This window comes from Rhinoderma darwinii, chromosome 4 (assembly GCF_050947455.1).
Source record: "Rhinoderma darwinii isolate aRhiDar2 chromosome 4, aRhiDar2.hap1, whole genome shotgun sequence".
In the NCBI taxonomy this organism is placed as follows: domain Eukaryota; kingdom Metazoa; phylum Chordata; class Amphibia; order Anura; family Rhinodermatidae; genus Rhinoderma; species Rhinoderma darwinii.
This window is the reverse complement of record NC_134690.1, coordinates 94,364,213-94,388,978: the sequence shown is the minus strand read 5'-3', so window position 1 is coordinate 94,388,978 and position 24,766 is coordinate 94,364,213. Positions and strand designations below refer to the sequence as shown.

Here is a 24,766-nt window from a genome sequence, read left to right as displayed (position 1 = left end):
CGGGAAAAAACGGATGCAAATCGGCCGGTAAAAATGGCAACACGGCCCGGAACAGAATCGGAACGGATGCAAACCGGACCCTGTTGTGTGAATGAGGCCTAAGTTGGTTTGTATCAGGTATACGAGTAGATCAGCATATGTCTGCAAAGTTAGTGTCTATATAAAGCTAAAGTGCGATCTCACATTTGACTGATGGCTTTCTATGCGTCTTCACACAGGGAATAACTTCGGTGTCTTCTTCCTTCTTTTTTTTTTCTCCCCGTTATTGTTTTTCTGTAGAAAGAACAACAGAAATTGGTCGACTTGTTGGCTCCTACCTTGAAAAAAAATGTAACATTGAAGATCATACTGTTCACCTGCTGTTCTCTGCCAACCGCTGGGAGCATGTGTAAGATTGTTTTCATGTTTTGTTTAGTATTTAATTTTGTCGTGAATTGCCAACATTACTAGTAATTGTATGTAAAACGCTCCATGAATGTATACAGCAAGCAGAAGCCAGTATGTGCGACTCTTATGTACGTTTGGCACAACACTGAATCGCACGGCACACCAAAATTAAACATGTAGCCCTAGTCTTAAAGAGAATATATTAACTTTGGGGAAACTTAGTCTTATAATCCGAAAAATACGGACTTCTTACTTAACCCCTTCCTGACCCATGATGTGCCGGCACATCATGGAGAAGGGATGATTGGAGCGGGCTCACACGCTAAGCCCGCTCCATACACTGCCGGTGTTCGCTGTTTTATAGCTGACACGCTGCTCTAATGGCCAGGAACAGCGATGGCGCTGTTCCTGGCCATTTAGTCAAATGCCGCTGTCAATAGCAACCGCTGCATTTATAAGGGGTCTTCCTAAAAATGTCAGATTAGATGTGGGTCCCACCTCTGGGACCCGCACCTACCTCTAAATCAGGGCCCCCTAAACCCCGATCTAACTTGCACCGCTGTCTGCCGGCCACTTCCTGGTTAGGTGGTCGGGAGTTCTGGAAACAGCCGAGTGCTCTGAGCTACGCTCTTTCTGTAACTCCCATAGAAGTAAATGGGAGTTAGGTTAACAGCATAACTCCGCGAGCTATGCTGTTTCTGGAACTGTAGCTCCGAAAAAGGTGTAACTCCCATAGTACTGAATAGTAGTTATGGATACAGCGTAGCATGCTACACTGCTTCTGTAACTGCCATTCACTACTATGGGAATTACGAAAACGGCGTAGCTCAGCGAGTTACGCTTTTTCCGTAACTTATCCATGTATTATAGCAGCGATCTAACGATCGCTGGTTCAAGTCCCCTAGGGGAACTAATAAAATGTGTAAAATAAAAAAAATAAAGGAATGAAATTATATGTGATACAAAAAATGGCGCTCAGAATGTGATGAAACAGAACAAATAATTTTTTTAACATAGTTTTGCTTTGTAAAAGTAGTAAAATATGCAATTTTTTCCTATTTTCTGTTGTCTATAAAACCTGGGTAAGGTGCGTTTTATAGTCCGAAAAATACGATGATTTTAGTAAAAAATTTACATTTAGGCCTCATCTACACGACCGTAGCCATGTGCACGGCCGTGATTTTCGGGTCAGCCGGCAGCGGACTGTTAGCCGCGAGCCGTCCGGAAATCGCGGGCCGTGCACATGGCCGCGGCCATTATTTTCAATGAGCCCGGACTGCAGAACAGGGCCGTAATAAGGCTTGCCCATTTCTGCGCTGCGGGCCCCTGGGCCATGCACGGACTGTGGAAACCACGGTCGTATGAATGGGGCCGCAATTCTCCCGTGGATTTTCGGGGGAATTGCGGCCGCAAAAGCACGTTCGTGTGCATGGGGGCTCATTTTACGCAGGGTCTGTTCAGCACTTATATGTAATGCAAAAGAGACATTCCTCCTGTTTGACTGCAATAGAAGCTTTATGGCAGACACTCCAGTTCTGTGTATGGGAGCCAAGTAGACAGCTATGCTCTCCTATGCATTATAAGCATGGTGCTGGACATTGAGCAGTATATGCTGAATTTTTAAAGGATGTTATACATCTACAAGTATATTAACTGGATTAAATGGATAATGAGGTGCAAGTGTGTGAAACATGGAGGGATAGTGTGTACGTCATGAGGCACAACGTGTATAGCCAGGTAGAAGCCTATTTGTGACGCCTTGATAGTTCATAGAGCGGGCTACCCTGCTTGCTATGCCAAACAATAACACACCATGCTCTCCCAGCATCAAAGACCCGGCTGTGTCCAAGAGAAGCGAATATACATAATAATGAAAAATACCTGGGGTATTGGTAATCATTTTGGCCAAAAGGACGCAAGCTCGCAATCCACGACAAGGATCCCCAGACTTGCGAGTCCCTAACTCCTTAAATGGAACAGAACGTTCCTGATGTACAAACAGAACCGATAAAAACAAGCGGACATATACAAAACCACCGAAAAATGCCATACTTACAAATGGACACAGCCAGGTCAGAAACGCTGATGAAGGAATGAGGAGGTGCTTTAAATAATAATAGCCACTCCCACTGGTCTTGAGGAGAGTGGTGTGTGTGGTGCATGGGATGTGTAGTAAGAAATAATAAATGAATGGTGTGTGTGCAAGTGTAATACTATGAGTGAAATATAGGGGGCAGTAATGAGTGAAGTGCCTCAATAGAAATAAATGGATAATGAGGTGCAAGTGTGTATTTGTAAGTATGGCCTTTTTCTGTGTTTTCGTATATAACCCCTTAAAGGAACAGTGTCACCAAAAATTTTTTTTTAATATCAGTTTTATGTTAGGGTTTTATTAAAAACGTTTATATTTATTTGTGTGTTACTTTTTTCTATTTTTACACTTTTTCTTCCCTATGGGGGCTGCCATTTTTTTTTCCATTTCTGTATGTGTCGATTAACGACACATACAGACATGGAATACGGCAGCTCCAGTCCCATAGGGACTGCGAACGGGGCCCGTTCCATCCACTTTGGAGTACGCCGTATGTGTGGGAACGGCGCATGCGCCGCTCCCACACAGTCCGATTTGAAATGCGCGCCATCCGGCGCCATTTTCCTGTGGACCGGAAGTCGTGGCCGGGCAGTAAGATTACTACTTCCGGTCGCGGCTTCCGGACTTGTGCACATGGAGCAGCGGCAGCAGACGGAGCGGACGGACCGGAGGGAGCGGCGGCGACTGGAGCAGGTAAGTGATTTCTATGTATGTGCGTGTTTCAGTGTGTTTTACTAGTGTATGTAAACATTCTACACTGTGTGTTAGCTCAAAAAATGGCGACACAGTGTAGGAGGTTAGACCGTTCAAACCCCTCGTTTCTCCCGGCACTAGCCAGGATAAAGGACGGGGGGATTCTGAGAGCTCACTAGAGCGAGGGATTTTTTCCCAATTTTGCAGCATAAAGCAATGTGGTTGCTTTACCACATGCAATGCTGCAATTTTGGGAATTGCTCCATCTAGTGACCAGTGCTGGGAAATATTATAAATTGAATCCAATTTATAATATTTCCTGACTCGTGGAAAAAATAAAAAAAATTAGAACAATGTTTAATCACCTACACACTAATTGTTTAACTAAAAAAAAACTAAAAAAAAAACATGTTTTTCTGGCAACACATTCCCTTTAAGGTAACGGCCAATTTGAGTTTTTTCCTCCCCGCCTTCCAAAAGTCATAACTTTTTTTTATTTCTTCGTCGATATAGCCATATGAGGGCTTGTTTTTTTGCGGGACAAGTTGTAGTTTTTCATGGCACCATTTATTGTACTGGGAAGCTGAAAAATTGTGGGGTGAAATGGGCAAAAAACAGCAATTACGCCATTTTCTTTTGGGGGGTTGTCTTGTTTTTACGCCATCAATCATATGCTAACTACATATTCACCTTATTCTACTGGTTGATACGATTACAGCGATACCAAATTTATGTTTTTGTTTTACCACTACTTTAAATTTGATTAAGAAAAAATATTTTGTTGCCATAATCTGACCAATTTAGCAATGTGAGGGTTTACATTTTGCGGGTTGAGCTGTAGTTTTCACTAATACCATTTTGGGGTACATGCAACTTTTTGATCACTTTTTTTTATTCCATTTTTTTGGACAGACAAAAAACAGCAATTTGCAGTCTATCTGTCTGCCGCAGTATATCATGATTCTGACAGTCTCCTTTGGTACAAAGATGCTAGGGGCCTTCGTTAGACCCCCCCAGGCTGCCATGACAACCATTTTCACCATCCGATCGCATCGTGGGGGGCACCATGGCGTGTTTGAGGGGGCGCCCCCCTGATTCTAACAAATTAAATGCAGCGGTCGTGATTGACTGCGGCATTTAATGTGTTAAGTGGGTGAGGTGTCGGCTGAATAACACAGCGGTCACCTGCTGAGTATGCAGCGAGCTCAGCCCGTGAGCCCGCTCCATACTTCTACCTACTAGTATGGGACATGTCGTTAAGGGGTTAAGAAATAACCTCACTAGGTAAGTACTGCACATATTGGCTACTCTGACTAATGGTATACTTTATTTATGCAACGTGCTTTTTTTGACTGAAATTTAGACCGTATTTATCTAATGCATTCATGGACATCCACTCGAGTCTCTTCAAACTGCAATTCTTCTGTCAAACAGAAGCGCTTGTTGTTGCCCATGTGTAATTTCCAACATATTGTACAACTACCAACTAATCTAAACCATTCTTCCCTTTTTCTCATAGAAAATGGGAGAATCGGTACCAGCCGTGCTGCTGGTAGATCAACAAGGTTTCAAGGGTAAAAAACACCAGTGTTCAAGTGCCTGTGATGCCCTATAAAGAGAACTTGCAGCCCTGCAATATAAAGACAAATGTGGATGGAGGTTTCACCCATGCAGCAACGTTTCAGCTTGCTCAGTGGATCTATTATGTGTTTACAATTTGAGCGGTACTAGCAGATTTTGACCTGCCTGCGTTTTTTTTTTTTTTTTTAACTGCAGCCATTGAAGCTAATGCAAGGCCCGCGGGCAAAGAACGCTACGAAAAACGCTTGGAAACTAGTGCCACAGGTTTATTCTGCCTCCCATTGATTTCAATGTGAGAAAGTCAGAACTGCGGCGACAAAAGGAAATAGTTTTTGTTTTGTTTTTTCCCCACGAGCAACTAAAAACTGCCTGGGAAGAAAAATGACCCTGCCTCCCATTGAAATCAATGGGGGGGGGGGGGTTCAGCTGTTTTTTGGCGCTGATCAATGTGGTTTCTGCTTGAAAATCAGCGTAAAAAAACTGAACTGGGCCTAAAGGGGTTTTGTGGTTCCTGTTCCAAATAACAGTGCTGTCGGTTATTAACCCCCTTAACGACATACCAGTACGTGGTAGCCGTTAAGGGGAAGTATGGGGCGAGCTCACAGGTTGTGCTCGCTCCATAATCAGTGATACCTCACTGCAACGGGCGGAATCAAAGATCACTTTGGCATTTAAGGTGTTAAACGGGCGGAATCAATCGCAACTGCAGCATTTAAATTGTTAGAATCAGGGGGTACCCCACAAACTGCATCACACCCCCCCCCCCCCCCACGGCAGGATTGACTATGGTTGTTATGGCAGCCTGGGTGCCTAATGTAGGCCCCCAGTTCTGCCCCTTTGTACTCCTTTTGAAGCCTTGCCTCTGGCAGGGCTTCAAAGGAGACTGTCCGTATCACGATATGCTGCAATACGTTAGTACTTCAGTATATCATGCAAGCGATCCAATGATCGCTGCTTCAAATCCCCTAGGGGGGACTACTAAAAAAAGTTAGATTTTTATAATGTTCAAAAAAAAAAAAAAAAGTACTAAAAACACCCCTTTTCCCATTTTTCACCTAAAGCAATGTTAAAAAAAATTACAAGTTAATATAACTGGTATCGCCGCGTCAAAGTCCGAGCTATCGCAATATAGCGTTGCTTAATGCGCTTGGTGAACACCGTAAAAAAATAATTATAATGTGCGAATTGCTGTTTTTTGGTCACCTTAGCTCTCCAAAAAAAGGAATAAAAAGTGATCAAAAAGTCGCATGTACCCCAAAATGGTATCGGTGAAAACTACAGCTCACCCTGCAAAATGTAAGCCCTCACACTGCTAAATTGATGGAAAAATAAAGTAAGAATATGGCGACACAAAACATTATCATTTTTTTTTTTTTTTTAGCAAATTGTTTTTTTTAAAAAAAAAGTGGTAAAATCTAAAACAAAGCACATACATTTTGTATCGCCCTAATCGTGTCAACCTGTAGAATAAGGTGAATATGACGTTTGTACCGCCTGATGGACACCGTAAAAACAAAACCCCCCAAAAAAAAATTGTGTAATCGCTTGTGTTTTTTGCCCATTTCACCCCATAATTTTTTTTTTTTTTTTAGCTTCCCAGTACAATAAATGGTGCCATGAAAAACTACAGCTTATCAAGCCCTCATACGGCTATGTCGACAAAGAAATAGAAAAGTTATGGCTTTTGGAAGGCGGGGAGGAAAAAACAAAATATACCTCAATTTGGCCTGGTCCTTAAGGGGTTAAGTGCGTGTGTGCGTGCGTTCTGGTTTTTTCCTCCCGGAGACTGACTTAGGAGGTTTCACTGTCCGTTTGTCCCCCAATGACACGAGTGGGAAAAGGAGATTTATAGAGTACTCACCGTAAAATCTTTTTCCCGTGCGAGTTCATTGGGGGATAGAGATCTCACCCAGTGATTTGTTGTTTTTGTTTTTTGGATGTTTACGTGTTATTTTGGCAGCAGCATATACCCACGGTCCCCTGTTTACCCCCAATGAATCAATCCGTAACATTTACTATTGGTTCCTTTTTCAGAGCTGTTCTAGATTTTGAGGGGTATTCCCAACTCCGACATTTGACATATCTATAGGATATGACCTAAATGTCTGATGGGTGTGGGTCCCACCTCCTCTTCAAGAGGTGTCACCTGACCCCTGTCCCACCTGATGTGGTGGCTGCTGTATCCAGGCATAGAATGAAAGGACTGTGCGTTCTCCACTGATTCTTATGGGGGTTACAAAAACAGCCGAGCAAGTGGCCAGCGGCTGCCTTACCAGGCGCGTATCCCGTGGATATGCCATGAATTTCTAAGGTGGGAATAACAGTTCTGTGTGCATTCTCACAACTTGTAGTTTTGAAGTCCTGAAAGTGTGACTACTGTATTTAAATACTTTATTCTCCTTTCTTTGTTATTTAATATGTATTACAGTCCCCTTATCAAAGAAAAGCTGAGAAGCGGAGTCACGCTTGTGGTGGATAGATATGCGTTTTCTGGTGTTGCATTCACAAGTTCAAAAGAGGTAATGTCAAGCTAGGTGGGATGCAGGACACAAGGTTAACAGCACACTGCCTATGTATTTAGTGACCGCTAAAACAGGTTTAAAGTGTACCTCCAATATATCGAAGAGACAAAAAAAGTATAGTGCAGGACCTTGTAAAATAATTCTGGTAACTTGTTTAGCAGATTCAGCTTCTAAGTAGCAGCACAGACCGGCCGCGGACTGTGCTGCTTGCGGCTTCTAACTATGCAATAGGAGACCACGGCTTTAGTCTCCAGTACAGGAGCCATCACTGTAGGATCACACATTATATGGTACTGGAGATAGGAGCCAGAGCAGGAGACAGTCTCCTAATGCAGCGCTAATCCTTTATATAATGGGAAGTACACTTTAAAAGTTGGCCTGTTAATCATCTGGGAGTAGATATGTCATGGAAAATCTATTTTTTTAAGTTTGTCACAGTACACCTTGATTATTGCTTCAGATGCAAGTGAACTCTTGAATCTTTGTTTTCAGAATTTTTCCTTGGATTGGTGTAAGCAGCCTGACGTGGGGCTTCCAAAGCCAGATCTTGTCGTCTTTTTGAACATAACTCCTGAGGCGGCTTCTAAACGTGGAGATTTTGGAAATGAACGTTACGAGACAAGTGCTTTCCAGAAAGGGGTGCAAAAGCGTTATGATGAACTGATGGAAGACAAATCTCTTAATTGGAAGGTACAGGGAATGTGTCCACATTCTTCACCTAAATATACAAACTAGTATGATTTGAAAATGTTAGCTCTTGGAACCTTTGAGACGTTGATGCTATTTTAGGTTAAGTTCACATGTTGTGAAATTGGTGTGTATTTTTGGTGCATGTTAACGCAATCATGGGCCAAAATCTATTAGACTGAAATTTGTAATGGGTATGTCAACCAATACCCGCCCTCCAGTGATTTATCCAGTTCCCAAATCATAGGTGATAAATATATCTGAGCGAAAAGATGACACGAGACCATGCTTGTATGCTCAAAAGCCTTCTCTGCCGTTTATTGCCAAACTCAATTACAATAATATCATTCAGAAGGGGTGTAGGCTTTGATTTCAGCCAATCATCTAGAATATGATGACTGATTCAGCCAATGAGAATATTTTCAATGCATTATAATAATTCTTCACCCCTCAAGGTTCCTACAAATTAAAGAGACTGTCACCACATTATAAGTGCCCGATATCCTACATAAAGAGATGGGCGCTGTAATGTAGGTGACAGTAATGCTTTTTATTTCGACAAACGATCTATTTTAAACCACTGAGTGGTTTTTAGCTTTATGCTAATGAGTTTCTTAATGCCCAAGAGGGATTGAGCCATGACAACCAATCTGGCCACTCTAGGTTCCAATCATCTTTTAGAATTGGCTTTCCTGAACTCTTCCTTTTTATTTTCTCAGCTTTATCTACAGACCTACTTGTCCTGCATAATTCCAGTAGGGTCTATATCAGGGGTCTCAAGAATGCGGGCCGCATGCGGCCCCTGGGGCTGTCATCTGCGGCCCCCGGGGCTGTCATCTGCGGCCCCCGGGGCTGTCATCTGCGGCCCCCGGGGCTGTCATCTGCGGCCCCCGGGGCTGTCATCTGCGGCCCCCGGGGCTGTCATCTGCGGCCCCCGGGGCTGTCATCTGCGGCCCCCGGGGCTGTCATCTGCGGCCCCCGGGGCTGTCATCTGCGGCCCCCGGGGCACAGAGCAGCTAGTATCGGCTCTGCTCCGAGACTCTGGAATTCCCTGACATCGCTATCCACATATGAACAGCGATGTCTGGGGCTTCCCCAGAGCCGGAGTCCCGGGCAGAGCGCTAGTATAGGCTCTGCTCCGGGACCCTGTGGAGTTCCGTGACATCACTGTCCATATATATGGACAGTGTCAGGGTCTTCCTCAGAGCGGAGACCCGGGCAGAGCGCTAGTATCGGCTCTGCTCCGGGACGCTGTGGAATTCCCTGACATTGGGGTCCATGTTTGGACACACGACGTCTGGGAATTCCCCAGAGCCGGAGTCCCGGGCAGAGCGCTAGTATAGGCTCTGCTCTGGGACTCTGGGGAAGCCTCTGACATCGCTGGCCATACATCGACAATGTCAGGGGCTTCCCCAGAGCAGGAGTCCCAGTGATGTCAGGAGCACAGCTGCAATCCAAGGAAAAGCCTACTAGTGCTCTGCCCGGGACTCAAGCTCTGGGGTTGCCCCTGACATCTCTGTCCATATATGGACAGTGACGTCAGGAGCAGAGCTGGAATCCCAGGCAGAGTGCACTGTGGCGGCATCCACAGAGGAGGGGGGTGCACTGTGGCGGCATCCACAGAGGAGGGGGGTGCACTGTGGCGGCATCCACAGAGGAGGGGGGTGCACTGTGGCGGCATCCACAGAGGAGGGGGGTGCACTGTGGCGGCATCCACAGAGGAGGGGGGTGCACTGTGGCGGCATCCACAGAGGAGGGGGGTGCACTGTGGCGGCATCCACAGAGGAGGGGGGTGCACTGTGGCGGCATCCACAGAGGAGGGGGGTGCACTGTGGCGGCATCCACAGAGGAGGGGGGTGCACTGTGGCGGCATCCACAGAGGAGGGGGGTGCACTGTGGCGGCATCCACAGAGGAGGGGGGTGCACTGTGGCGGCATCCACAGAGGAGGGGGGTGCACTGTGGCGGCATCCACAGAGGAGGGGGGTGCACTGTGGCGGCATCCACAGAGGAGGGGGGTGCACTGTGGCGGCATCCACAGAGGAGGGGGGTGCACTGTGGCGGCATCCACAGAGGAGGGGGGTGCACTGTGGCGGCATCCACAGAGGAGGGGGGTGCACTGTGGCGGCATCCACAGAGGAGGGGGGTGCACTGTGGCGGCATCCACAGAGGAGGGGGGTGCACTGTGGCGGCATCCACAGAGGAGGGGGGTGCACTGTGGCGGCATCCACAGAGGAGGGGGGTGCACTGTGGCGGCATCCACAGAGGAGGGGGGTGCACTGTGGCGGCATCCACAGAGGAGGGGGGTGCACTGTGGCGGCATCCACAGAGGAGGGGGGTGCACTGTGGCGGCATCCACAGAGGAGGGGGGTGCACTGTGGCGGCATCCACAGAGGAGGGGGGCGCACTGTGGCGGCATCCACAGAGGAGGGGGGCGCACTGTGGCGGCATCCACAGAGGAGGGGGGCGCACCGTGGCGGCATCCACGTGGGGGGGGCACCGTGGCGGCATCCACAAAAGGGCTGCCCAATCTTGACATGTGTGCCTGCCAAACACTGCTAACTGAGGCGACGGACTGCATTTAGCGACACAAACTGGATTCTTGAAATAAGCACATGGAGAAATATCTCAAATTTAAAACCTAGCGGTATTATTATAGTAATGTAGTATTATTATTGTGTTCTAGTAATATAGTGTTATAGTAGTTCAAATAACTAATTGATTAACAATAATTTTGTATTGTATCAAATTTGAAAGTAATGCGGCCCCTTAACTTCCCATTTTTTCTATATGTGGCCCACTTACCCGGCCGAGTTTGAGACCCCTGCTGTATATGATGTATCTTTACATTACAAATTGACATTAAAAACCTGTGTCACATATAGATACACCATTTCAAAAGGGTGGCGTCTTCATTCTCAAAAATAAAACCAAAAGTTATACACTTCTCCACACTCATCTGATAATCCAGAACACTTGGGAATCCCATCCCCATCAGATCCTATAGATACCTAATTAATACCACAAAAATATTTTTACTAAAAATCTGGCATAAAATTCACAATGTTCAGATAATTGTCACCTCCTTCCCAACTAAATCTGTAAAGACTCATGGTGTCTTACACAATACCTCATATTCCATCCTGGAAATATCTACACAGAAAAACCTCAATTTAGGTTACTGTCATACACATTTAATGTTAATTACTCTTTGGGGTCTAATACACATTTTGTAGACCTCCTGGAACCAAATTCATGAATTCAAAACAAAATTGTACCTGATCAGTCCCTTCACCATTCCCTCCTTTTTGGACTCAGCGAAAGTAATGTAGCAGGGTTCAAAACTACATATATCAACATAATAAGGTTGGGCACACTCTCTGGGAGGCACTTGTTTGGCCCCCTATATATATAATACACAATAGCCTGAAACAAAAAAAAATTCCTCATGACAAAACAGCATGTTCTTTTAGATACCTTGCAACCATTTACTTTTAAAACGTCATACATTTTCAAAAATGACATTTAGTCAGTACTATAGCACTTCCTATGCATATGTAAAAACAAAAATAACAACTTTAATTCTTTATCCAATAAAACAGAAAATAATAGATCTGCTAATATTACTGCAAACCATTAAACTATATGTGGGAGTAGGGAACATTAGAGGTACATATACCTTCAAGACCACGTTTTTCACAATATCTGTATTTTAATTCATTTGAATTAAGTTCAAAACATTACGACATTAAATCTGATCACATCGTAACACATAAATATGCAGCGTAACGTTTATCTTTTATGCAGACAAATTCTGACGTCATATTTTACACAGTCGGTACTTACGGACAACAGCGCATGCGCAAAGATAAGAAACATTCCTAACCACTGCAACCAGCAAGCGGCCTTCTATGTCACACACACAACCCCCCTTTCCTTCATACCAATGCTTTTCTAAAATGACTCGAATTTAAAGCTATACAAAAGACACTAAAAAGTTTACACAGTACGGTTATTAAAAAAATAAAATAAAAATGGGAGCATACAATATAGATTTGCTATATTGTAGCCACTAGTTTCAAACTTCACACATGTTACATTACACACGTCTCGCACATCACACCCGTTCACAACACACACACACACACACACACACACACCCTCCCCCCCCCCCCCCCCCCCGTTCTGACCCACGTGAGTCACTGCAATGTACCCGGCTGCTCCGTTTTTTTTCACTCTTATCAAAATTTACACCTGTATTCAAATAGTTTCTTTTCACATCAACCTTCTTGTAACCACCTGTAATCACTAACTTCGTAATTTTAACTTATGCCTAGTTAACAGAGTTTAACTCCCTTTTTCAACTTTCCACAAATCATTCTGTTATCACATGCAAACATCCATCTTTTGGCTGACAGCCTTTTGAACAATTTCTTCCACAGTTTGCTATTCCCATCTGAGTCTAGGGGTTTTAGTGGTGATTTCTTTAGGGGCCTTGGGTGTGCTCCAATACCGATGTCCTTCACTGTAATTTGTGTAGGTAGTTATGCTACTACGACACATGTGGGTCATTCTTTGCTGTGAACACAGATTGTTATGTTACAACGGTGTTCGTTTCCAGCGGTCTGATATTAATACAGACTGACTGACTTGGCTGTTATACTACATCAAAAGTCCATGCCAGATTATAAAACGCGTGCTAGAAATCAGTCTGTACTGATTCCCACCTTATGCCAGTCTGACAATGCATAGAACTTGTTGTTAAGGACCCTTACACATAATATTACAAGCTGGCAGTGTGTGCTAATAGTGTATCAATGATTATTCAAAACAACATTCAAAGTTTTTTTTCCTATTGCACTGGGTAATGGTACATACACCCCTATCACACGTCTCACATGCACTTTCATATATATTCATTTGACTACTACAATCCTGACAAAGAATCTGATTATTACAGAACCCCTTTGAGTTATAGCGTTTTCCTTCCCCGGTTTGTCACAATCTTTGGCTGTATATCACACTACGGCGCTTCCCTGTTGGTCTGCTCTCCAAGTTCTCCATTATCAGGACTTAACCACAGAAGTCCTTGTGGTACTCAAAGTACTACAGGATATTACCTACCAATATCCAACCAACCTTTGTCACCTACGGACAGATTCCACCACCAACGGGCAGTTTGTAGTACCTTTCTGTCACCTACGGACAGACTGTTACCTTCGGACACATGGTGCCAAGCCAGGCGTCCACGGTACTCGACTATCGTAGACCAAGCAGGCGGCAAGATAACATTCCCCTTTGATCCTTAACAGTTTCTACACAACAGCCAAATAATAAATACAATTTTCAACAGACCTATAACAATTCACAGTTCATTGCAGGTTCACTACACAGCGTTCAGCTTCCTCATCTTACACCGACAGATGTACACCATGGATTCACACTACCTCTGCACAAGCTTCTCCTTTTTTTTTTTTCCTCATGTCATCACATTCTATAGGAGGGCGTCACGCACTCACTCCTTACATCTTCTGTTCTCACAATCCTAACAATTTAAATGTTCAATGCCGGCAAAAATTCTCTGATTCACACATCTGTACAACAACTCAAGATAACGTATGTATCTGCAATCATTCATCACGCTAAAAGCTTTCAACATACCTGCTGGATAAAGACTGCATGTCAGGAGATGTGACGTCATGACCGCTTATTCCGGCCTCGGGAATGAATGAGTGAACAATGTTTGTAAGAATAAGCTTCTTACGTACCGGCCGGTTTTTGATATTCACTGATGCAAATGCCATCAGGCCTCCAGCGACAGCGTATCAGACGAGCACTTTCACAGTGCAGAAAAGTTTTTTTCAGATCTAGCTTTTCACCACTCTTCATTTATATGGGTTTCATCAGTTTCAAATAAATAGGATAAGTATGCATATAAAAACTGTGGATTTGCAATATTCATATTGTTTAAATGTCTGACTTTTTCCCCTTCACCAATGACTGCACCAGGAGAGAGGGTCTACCTACAAGAAACCTTAGGAATTAAAGTTTCAGCCTCTCCCAATGCTTCAGTGGGTTCTTGTCCATGCAGTTTCTTGTCCTAGGTTATCAGGTATAGAAGAAATGTATTTATTTTTTCTTGGTTATCTTCCGCAGTGGGGGTAGTTCCTTCCTGCAAGATTTCTACTCTTATGGCAGTCTGACTGGGTGAGTTTTCCTGTGTGAAGCCGAGGTGTTAGGGTATGTTCACACGGCAGCGTCCGTAACGGCCGAAATGACGGGGCTGTTTCCAGGAGAAAACAGCCCCGTCATTTCAGCCGTAACGGCATGTGCAGGCGCTTGAACGCCACGTCCATTACGGACGTAACTGGAGCTGGTTTTCCATGGAGTCCATAGAAAACGGCTCCATTTACGTCTGAAGAAGTGACATTACACTACTTTGGCTCGGACGTCTATTTACGCGCCGTCTTTTGACAGCGACGCGTAAATATACGCCTCGTGTGAACAGACAAACGTCAGCCCATTGCATTCAATGGGCAGATGTTTGTCAATGCTTTCAAGCCGTATTTTCGGACGTAATTCCAGGCGTAAAACGCCCGAATTACGTCCGTAAATAGGCCGTGTGAACATACACTTAGTCTAATGAAGCTATTTTCCTTCTAGAATTTTTTTTTTTTTACACCATGTGATGTTGTTGAGCCATGAAGCAGGATGTTGTCTGCAGATGGTGGGCGTCTGCACACAGGAACACAAACGTACATGTATGAACGGCAGTAGTGGTCTCATGAAGTGAAGCACAGAGGATGCCAGGATCAGGGCCACAGGTTTTTTCCGTAGACAATGCAGGTTACTTTTTTTTTATATACACATCCTTTTTGCTATTTTAGAATTTTTATTCTTGGTTTGAAAATAATAGTACAAAAATGAGCTTTTTTACGTTTCAGCTATTTTTTTTGGTAATAACATAGTTTTACCCTAAAATAGACCTTTTATTTGTGATCGTCATTGTCTACCGTAAATTGTAATATATTACATGTCTATATTAGGGTAATTGGGTCAGGGCTAGCGTTACGACAATGATTGGCGGGAGGGGAACGTTTTTGCGGTGGGTATTTAATGTGTATTTATTCTTAAAAAAATTTTTGCACTTATTTTTTTTATTACTATGGTCTGTCCCTCAAAGGTAAAAAAAGACCTTTTGAGGAACTTTATATATTTTCTTTCTTCTTTTACACCATGCTTTTCCACTGTAACTGGAGCTGCACAGCAGCCCCAGTTACAGGGGATATCTGCCCTCATAGTGATGATTGTCACTAATAGGGCTGTGCTGGGTCTAGTAAGACCCAGCAACAGTCTGTCACTAACGGCACCCGGCGATCATGTGACCAGTCACATGAACATTGGGAGCAATAGAGGCGCGGCTGCTGCCTATTCATATACACATCGTTCATTGAGCGCTGTGTACAAGTCCTCCGAGAAGAATCCTCTCCTAAGAGTCCCCGGCAGTCACTGACAGCCGGAGACCCGACATTCAGCTGCCCGATTGCTCAAGCGGCAAGTTAAAACCCGAGCCGTAAAAAGTCTATGGCTCGGGTTTTAAGGAACCAGTTAAATGTTGTTTTTTTTTATTGAGAAACACACACTTTATTTTTCATGTAGATACAAATTATTATTAAACATGTGCAAAAGAGATGGCAAGCACTTCGAAACATCCCCTCCCACCTCCACCTGATATTACACCTTTAGTGACAAAGCAGAGTCGTAATAAAGTCCCTAGGATTCCTCTGCGTATTAAAGTCCGTTATAATCTATATCAGAGTTAACAACCGTGCCACAATCATTTATCTCCCTTTGACTACCTGATCGCTCCCTAGCTACTCTGAAGTGAAGGAAGACTAGTTCTAAGTATCGCCTGAGATGCTATTCCTGGCGCTTCGATCCACAGTCCCCGTTGTTGAAACTTGCACAACGTTTCATGTATACACACCTCTAACAAAACTACAGAGTTTATCACCTCCAAGAATTCCTCCACTGAGGGAAGCGCATCACCCAACCAATGTCTGGCAATAGTCTTCCTTGCCTGATGCAACATTTTTGGCACTGCTTGTTTTTGCATTTCAGATAATGGCAACTCCTCTACATGTCCCAAGAGACCAAGCAAAGGTGTTTTAGGGACAATGGGATGGAACATCATCTGAAGTAATGCATAAATGTAATTCCAGTAAGATGATAAAGGGCACATCCAGAGCATATGTGACCGATCTGCGTTGGGCTCAGGGCAACTGGGACAGCTAGCATCAGTTCTAATACCCATTTTGCACGTTAGATATGGTGTACGATAGACCCTATGTAGGGGGTATAGTTGGGACCTTCTATGATCAACACTGAGATAGCCTAGGTGCTAATTCTAACCCTTCATTTCAAGTCTCATTTGACATGGTACCCACATCTACCTCCAGCTTTCCTTCAATCCTAATATTGGGTCACCCAAAACCTTCGGTAGAATACCTTTTATAAGCAAAGGAAATCAAATTATGGTATGTCTCCCCTCTCACAATGTGATCCAACACCTCCATCTTGCACAAAGTCAGGGAAGTAGCTCTACATTGGCATTAAGCCGCTTCTCTCCGCAGCAAATACCTATAGAAGGCTGCATGAGGGAAAGGGTTATCCTCCTATAGGTGTTAAAACTATTTGAACCCATCTTCGTACAACTGATACAAATTGTATGCCTCTATGTACCCAGCCCTCTAAGCCCTCCAAAATGTGAAATTCCCCAAGAAAGGGATTATCCCATATGGGCGTATACCAAGTGTATCCTGAAATACTTAAAAGTGATTTCCAACTCTCCCAGACACTATGTAGCAGAAACAGTGTTGGTAAGGTAGATATTTACCCCCTGCTGTGAGACTCCAGCACAGATCTGCCCCCCCAGAGGATACTCGAATTTTATTGCTAGAGCCGCCTCCCTGCTCCCAGCTCTGCATGAGCTGAACTTGTGAGGCTAGATAATGGGTCCAGTCGTGTGAAATAGCCATCTCCCCTCAATCCTCTGACATCTTTAATTTCTCTAGCTGAATACGTGGAACTCTTTTTCCAAACGTGCTCACAAAACATCCCATGCACAGTCCTGAAAGGATTAGTCGGAAGCCACAGTCGGTGCATTGTGTGTGTGTGTGTGTGTGTATGTATATATATATATATATATATACACACACATACATACACACACTGGTGTGGCATCAGTCGTCTTCACCAAGTTTGCCTGTCCCATCATAGATAGTGGCAATTACACCCATGCATGCACTTTTTCCACTATCGTAATCTGTAACATCTCTAGAGACACCGATGCTTAAATTTGTCTACCTTCGGTATAATCAGACCATTGATCTGAGATATTGTTGCATTAGGGTAAAATGCCAATAATGCTGATTTGGTCCAGTTAATTGTAAGGCCCAAATATGAAGCAAACTGGTCAATGATGAACCTAAAATTTCCTAAAAAACTGCATATCCCCCACAAATAATAGTATGACAGTATCAAGCGCTACTCTCTTCTCCCAATCTCCATATCTGAACCCCCTAATATTGCCAGATGTTCTCAATTTGACTGCCAAGAGGCTTAATGGCCACTGCAAACCGCAGTGGTGAGAGGACACCTCTAACAGGTACCCTTCCCTAGGGTAACGACATCTGAGTGTTCATCGTTGGCCCTAATCCTAACTGGGCATTACATATAATAGCTTAAGCCACTGGAGAAATTTAGGTCCAAAGCCCATATTTTCCAGGACAGCTCATAGATGGCCCCATTCAACACTATTGAAAGCTTTAGCGGCATCCAGAGCTAAAAATAGCTCTGTTGTGGGGCTCACCCGGTGCCACCTGGGGATTCAGGTACAATCTTAATTTCATCGCTGTAGACTTTGCCGGCATGAAACACTACTGGTCAGGGTATATCACTGAAGTGATTACCCCTGCCAGCCTATCAGCGAGTACTTTGGCCAGAATTTTTACATCTGATGTGAGGAGAGTGATCGGTCTATACGAGCTTGAGAGATTTGGGTCTTTATTGGATTTGGGCAGCACCAACACAAGCTCTTCATAAAGAGACTGTGGAAGTGAGCCTCTTTCAAAGGAGTCTCCATATACGTCTAGTAATTTTGGGAGTAAATACTCACCATAGAGTTTATATAACTGGTGCTAAGGCTGGGCGATTAACCCCTTAATGACCGGGCCTGTTTGTACCTTAATGACCAAGCCAGATTTGTCAAATCTGGTATGTCTGACTTTATCAGAGAATAACTGTGAAAGTTTTGAATATCCAAGTAATTCTGACATTGTTTTTTCGTCACATGTACTTTATTTTAGTGGTAAAAGTAGACTGATACAATTTGCGGAAATTAATTAAAAAATAAAAAAAATGTTAGAAATTTTGTAAAAATTACCATTATCCCCTATTTTTAACTGCAATATGTCACATATGTACACACATACTGTACAATTTTTTTTATTAAATATATATTTCCATCTCTTTACTGTAATTTGGCAGCACTTTTGAAAAAATAAAATACATTTTCAGCAATTTAGAGGACTTACAAATTGAATAATAATTTTATAAATTTTGAAGTACATTTTGTTTTCCTGCACCAAGTCAGGTTTTCAGAGGCTCATAGGTCTCAGAGTGATGGAAACCCCCCACAAATGACCCCATTTAGAAAACTAGACCCCTTAAGGTATTTATCTAGGGGTATAGTAAGTATTTTGACCCCAGTTTTTTGCTAAATTTAATGCATAGCAGGTGAAGAAAATAATAATTTCACTTTTTTTCATAAAAGTATCAGTTTGAAGACCGATTTCTTTGTAAAGCGAACATGAAAATTAAGAAACACACCCCAAAATCTATCACCCTCTTTCTCCTGTTTTCAAAAATACCCACATTGTGGCCCTAGTGCGTTGTTTGGACACACGGCAGAGCCCCAAAGGAAGGGAGCACCCGGAGGCTTTCAGGACTCATATTTTGCTTGAAAATGTTTTAGGCCCCACTGTACATTTGGAGAGGCTTTGAGCTGCCAGAACGATAGAAACTCCCCATAAACGACCCCATTTCGAAAACTACACCCCTTAAGGTATTTATCTAAGGGTATAGTTAGCATTTTGACCACACAGGGTTTTCGCTAAATATATTGGAATTAGTCTAAAAATTTAAATGCGCTTTTTTCTGAAACAACATAGACATTTTTAATATTTACAAGGAATAACGAAGAAAATGCACCCCAACATTTGTAAAGCAATGTCTCTCGATTACGACAATACCCCATATGTGGTAATAAACTGCTGTTTGGACCCACAGCAGGGCTCAGAAGGGAAGAAGCGCCATTTGGATTTCTGATTTTGCTGGAATGGTTTTCGGTGCATTTGCAATGCACTGGAAGGACCAAAACAGTGGAAACCCCCCAAAAATGACCCCATTTTGGAAAGACCTTCAAGGAATTTTTCTAGGGTATAGTGAGCATTTAGACCCCACAGGTCTTTTGCAGAGTTTATTAGAATTAGGGCGCGAAAATGAATATCAAAATTTTTCCCACTAAAATGTTGAATTTTCACAAGAGATAAAGGAGGAAAAAAACAACCATTTTTTTATAAAGCAATTTCTCCCGAGTACGGAAATACCCCACATGTGGTCAAAAGTTTTTCATTAGAACTTAATTAACCCTTTCAGGACTGATCCATTTTTTTGCTTTCATATTTTAGATTTTCACTCCCCCGCTTTCCAAGAGCCATAACTTTTTTTTATTTTTCCATCAATAGAGTGGTGTGAGGGCTTATTTCTTGCGGGAGGAGCTGCAGTTTTTCTTGGTACCATTTTTTGGTACATAAAAAGTGATTAAAAAGTTGTATTAAATTATTTTTTTTTAGAGCTAAGTTGGCAAAGAAAAAAAAACAGCGATTTTGACGGTTTCAATTATTAATTTTTTTTAAATTTGTTCACTGTGCAAATTAAATGGTATATTGTAATAGTACGGACGTAGCGATACCAATTTTGTTCATTTTTTTTACATTACCTTAGAAGAAAAATGGGAAATGGTGTTTTGTTTTTTTTAACTTTAAAAAAATAAAATTCTCACTACTAATAACTAATTCTTCTACACATTTTATTAATCAATCCCCTTAGGGGACTTGATCCAGCGATCATTGGATCACTGGTACAATACACTGCAATACTAATGTATTGCAGTATATTGTTGTTCTTAAAGGCTTCTGTAACAGAGCGATCGCTGTACCTGTCCGTTAGTCCCGGGTGTCAGCTGTAATACACAGCCGACACCCGCAGCGTATGGAGCGGCCTCCGCACGTGAGACTGCTCCATACATCAACCCCCGCACCATGATGGGCAATTAAGTCATAGTGCGCAAAGGGGTTAGTGCACAGCGGATGGTTCAAAGTGAAAATTGCAATTTTCCACCGATATGCCATTTTAGTGCATAATATGTTGCGCCCAGTTTGTGCCACAGAAGACAAATACCTCATAAAACGTTAAGCGGGTTCTCTCGGGTATGGCGATGCCATATATGTTGGCAAACTGCTGCTAGGGCACGCTGCAGGGCCCGATCTTATCAGCTTTTGGAACACTGCACATTTTGCATCACCATATTCTGAGAGCCGTGTGAGGGCTTATTTGTTGCGGGACAATCTGTAGTTTTCATTGGTACCATTTTGGGGTACATGCGATTTTTTTATTTTATTTTTTTTTATTCAATTTTTTTGCAATCCTAACCAAAAAACAGGAATTCTGACACCGTTTTTAGGTTTTCTTTTTGCGACGCTCACCGTACGCTATAAATGACATTTTTACTTTATTCTGCGGGTCGGTACGATTACGGCGATACCATATGTATATAGGTTTGTTCCTTTTTTTTTTGCGTTTGCTCAATAAAATCACTTATTTATAAAAAAAAATATTTTCTGTGTCACCATATTCTGAGAGCCATAATTTTTTTATTTTTTAGTCAAAAAAGCTGTGTAAGGGCTTGTTTTTTGCGGGACGGATTGAAGTTTTTATTGGTACTATTTTTGGGTACATGCGACTTTTTTGATCACTTTTTATTCTTTATTTAGGGAGCGGTGGTGACCAAAAAAATTGTGATTCTGTCGTAGTTATTTCTTGCTTTTTTTTTGGGGTGTTCATCGTGCGGGAAAAATAACATTACAGTTTTATAGTTGGGGTTGTTACGAATGCGGTGATACCAAATATGTCATTTTTTAACGTGTTCATTTTTTTTTTTTCTATAATAAAAGTCTTATTATAGGGAAAAAAAAGCATTTTGTGTTTATAGCACTTATAATATCATTTTTACACTTTTTTTTTTTTTTTTTTAAAACCTTTATGACTTATTTTTACTTTTTCCACTTGTCCCACTAGGGGACATTGAGACTTGCAGCTTTGATCGCTGCTAGAGTACATTACACTACACACGTAGTGTAATGTACTCCAACTGTCATTGTGACGTGACAGTCACACTAACAGGAAGCATCGGAGGACCGGCAGGAGGCTGCTCCTCCGAGGCTTCCGTACATGGCAACCCGGAGGTCATTGTCTGACCTCCGATTGCCACGACAAGCATCGGTATCCCCCACGATCACTTCGTGGGGGCTGCCGATGTGCTTCAAACCACTTAAATGCGGCGACGGCAATCCGTCGCCGCACTTAAGGGGTTAACTGCGGCGATGGCAATCCATCGCCGCACTTAAGGGGTTAACTGCCGAAAGCAGCGGCGATGGTCCGCTGTCCGGCGAGACTGATATGTCAGCTGTCTAGGACAGCTGTCAGCGCGCGTCTGTCACTCTGTGTTTACACAGAGTGACTGTTTGAAATACTGACGAAAATGAACGTTATGGTGCGGGAACTAGCAGCCGACCAGGACGTGCATTTTCGTCATTGGTCGTGAAAGGGTTAATCAAATTAATTTGCCCTCAAGGCGCCTCACTTTTTTTTCACAGAATCGTTGAATCGATCTTTAGTGGTGCTGTCCTGCCTCAGCACTGCCTGGTCTGCCTCTCTGACAAGCTTCGCCCCGTTCTGTCCCTGCTTCCTCACGGAACTTCTGTTCTGTACTGAACAAAATGATAGTACGAAACAGCAGCTTAGTGGGGAAGCAGGGACTCCTAGTATATAGCCACACTGCCCTGTAGATTGCGCCACCACCCTGCTGTACACAGCACCCCTCCCCCTTCTATCACTGTAGATGGCACCACTATAGCTCCATCTAGGAGCTAAATCCCTGGTCAGGGATTCGACAACTCCTGAACGGGGATTCAGTTCCTAGTGGCAGCTATAATGGTGCGATCTACAAGAAGGATGGGGGGGCGGTGCTGCGATCTACAAGGAGACTATCACGCCTGAAGAATTAAAGGAGGCAGTTAGTGGTATGAAAGACGAGAAGGCACTAGGTAGGGTTGAGCGTTTTTAAATTAAAAAAAATAGTCGGCAGCACGTCTCCCGGTGTAAACAGGGAGACGTGCTGCTGGCATGATACAAATGTATGAGGACAAGCGATCAGAGTAACAAGCGCTCGACCCCCATACTAGCTCCTTGTAAAAGGAGTAAACTCACACCGATCAAGTAGCGGTCTCGTTGATCGGCGCTCATTGCACTGGCCAAATGTGACAGTGTAAGGGTATGTTCACACGGCCTATTTACGGACGTAAATCGGGCGTTTTTGCCCCGAATTACGCCCGAAAATAGCGCCTCAATAGCGCTGACAAACATCTGCCCATTGAAAGCAATGGGCAGACGTTTGTCTGTTCACACGAGGCGTATATTTACGCGCCGCTGTCAAATGACGGCGCGTAAATAGACGCCCGCGTAGAAGAAGTGACCTGTCACTTCTTTGGCCGTATTTGGAGCCGCTATTCATTGACTCCAATGAATAGCAGCGCTAATTACGGCCGTAATTGATGCGGCGTTCAAGCGCCTGCACATGCCGGTACGGCTGAATTTACGGGGATGTTTTCAGGCTGAAACATCCCCGTAATTTCAGCCGTTACGGACCCCCGCCGTGTGAACATACCCTAAAAGTACCTGAAGTGCCTTAATACAATGTGTGACCATTTTATATGCATCCACTATGGTAGGTTCAGGTGCATCGAAGCCTTCCCCTGTGTAAGTATCTTCTGCTCCTCCGGGAGTTCATCCTCAAGGGTCACAGCCTCTCCTAGAATTGTAGCATCCGCGGGAACAGAAGGATGCAGTGTCAGCGGTATGTATGGAGCTCTAAGACAGTGGGCAATCTGTTCAAGGTGGGCTGCTACCGCTCTTTTTGTTTGGGGCCTGGTGTTGACTGCTCTCGTACTGATGCCTAAGCACCATTTTAAAGCCTTGGCCCCGCCACCGCTCTTCATTTTGGAACTAGTTTTACCGTGTTTTGCCTGTGATATCAACCCCAAACTGCACTCAGAGCTTCAGGTATGTTTCAGACACCGACACTAAGGTCAAAGGAGTGTTATCCATCGTTTATCCTGATATCTGCTGTATCCGCAGCGATGGCAACGAGCTGCACATCCTCTCACATAGCTCGCTAGGCTACTCCGGTGGGGCTCCTTTCTAGTGGAGAGATGGTGGGAAGTTCAGATGCTTGAGAAAGGGGAGCGTTTGGGTTTAGTGTGCTATGGAAAAAGCCACAGAAGTAAGACTTATGGAGCCTGCTAAATACGTGATTCCAACTCCCTGCTCTGTAGTTTCTAATTCATGTGGAGGTGTGCATATCTTTACAGGCAGTCACCGCCTTTATTGTAATACTTTAATGTGTCTTAGGACAGCCAAGGAAAGCTGACTAATGTGCCTTGTGTGTAGTGTCAGGCCACCTGTTTCTTGTAGGGGAGATATATGAGTAAAATATAACATTTATTTATAACTCTCTAAAAACAGGGGTACAATCACCACTGTGAAAAAGCCCCACCGTGTGTATAAAAACGTATTAAATAATAAACTCTGAGTTCTAATTCAATTGTGAACCTACTATAGCTCAGTGTTCAACAAGAATATCAATACGGAATCAGCATTTGAAAAATGCCGCTGACATCTATGCGAGCATGCTTCCGTGGTGTACAGCAGAATATCTGCTGCTGAACTAAATATCGCTGGCATCCCTGGCCAGAGTGACCAAGCTACAGACCCCTGATGAGTATTGAAACGCGTTGGGTCGGTTGTTCTAATTCAATTGTGAACCTACTATAGCTCAGTGTTCAACAAGAATATCAATACGGAATCAGCATTTGAAAAATGGGCATAACAATAGTCTTGACCCTATGCCGCTGACATCTATGCGAGCATGCTTCCGTGGAGTACAGCAGAATACCTGCTGCTGAACTAAATATCGCTGGCATCCCTGGCCAGAGTGACCAAGCTACAGACCCCGGATGAGTATTGAAACGCGTTGGGTCGGTTGTGAATAGGAATTTTTTAGCATTGGGAACACTAGCATTGTTTGTATACCTCAACACTAGGAGCTTCCGGTGCGGTTATCACGGACTCTAGTGTGAATTAGGGTCAAGACTATTGTAATGCCCATTTTTCAAATGCTGATTCCGTATTGATATTCTTGTTGAACACTGAGCTATAGTAGGTTCACAATTGAATTAGAACTCAGAGTTTATTATTTAATACGTTTTTATACACACGGTGGGGCTTTTTCACAGTGGTGATTGTACCCCTGTTTTTAGAGAGTTATAAATAAATGTTATATTTTACTCATATATCACACCAGTGAATCCTTTAAAATTGTTATGTTGTGGGAGCACAATTGAATGT

General features: G+C 43.5%; 1 protein-coding gene across 3 annotated transcripts in view; it reads left to right on the top strand.

Annotated features, from left to right (window-relative positions):
* The window catches only part of DTYMK (deoxythymidylate kinase), a 47,976-nt gene that overhangs the window by 19,481 nt on the left and 3,729 nt on the right, over positions 1–24,766 (top strand). For 2 of the 3 annotated variants that reach the window (XM_075861388.1, XM_075861390.1), the window contains exons 2-4: positions 280–388; positions 7,182–7,272; positions 7,768–7,965. In XM_075861388.1, coding sequence (XP_075717503.1) covers positions 280–388; positions 7,182–7,272; positions 7,768–7,965 — 398 coding nt within the window. The remainder of the gene's footprint in view (positions 1–279; positions 389–7,181; positions 7,273–7,767; positions 7,966–24,766) is intronic. The other variant, XM_075861389.1, reaches the window with a different exon arrangement.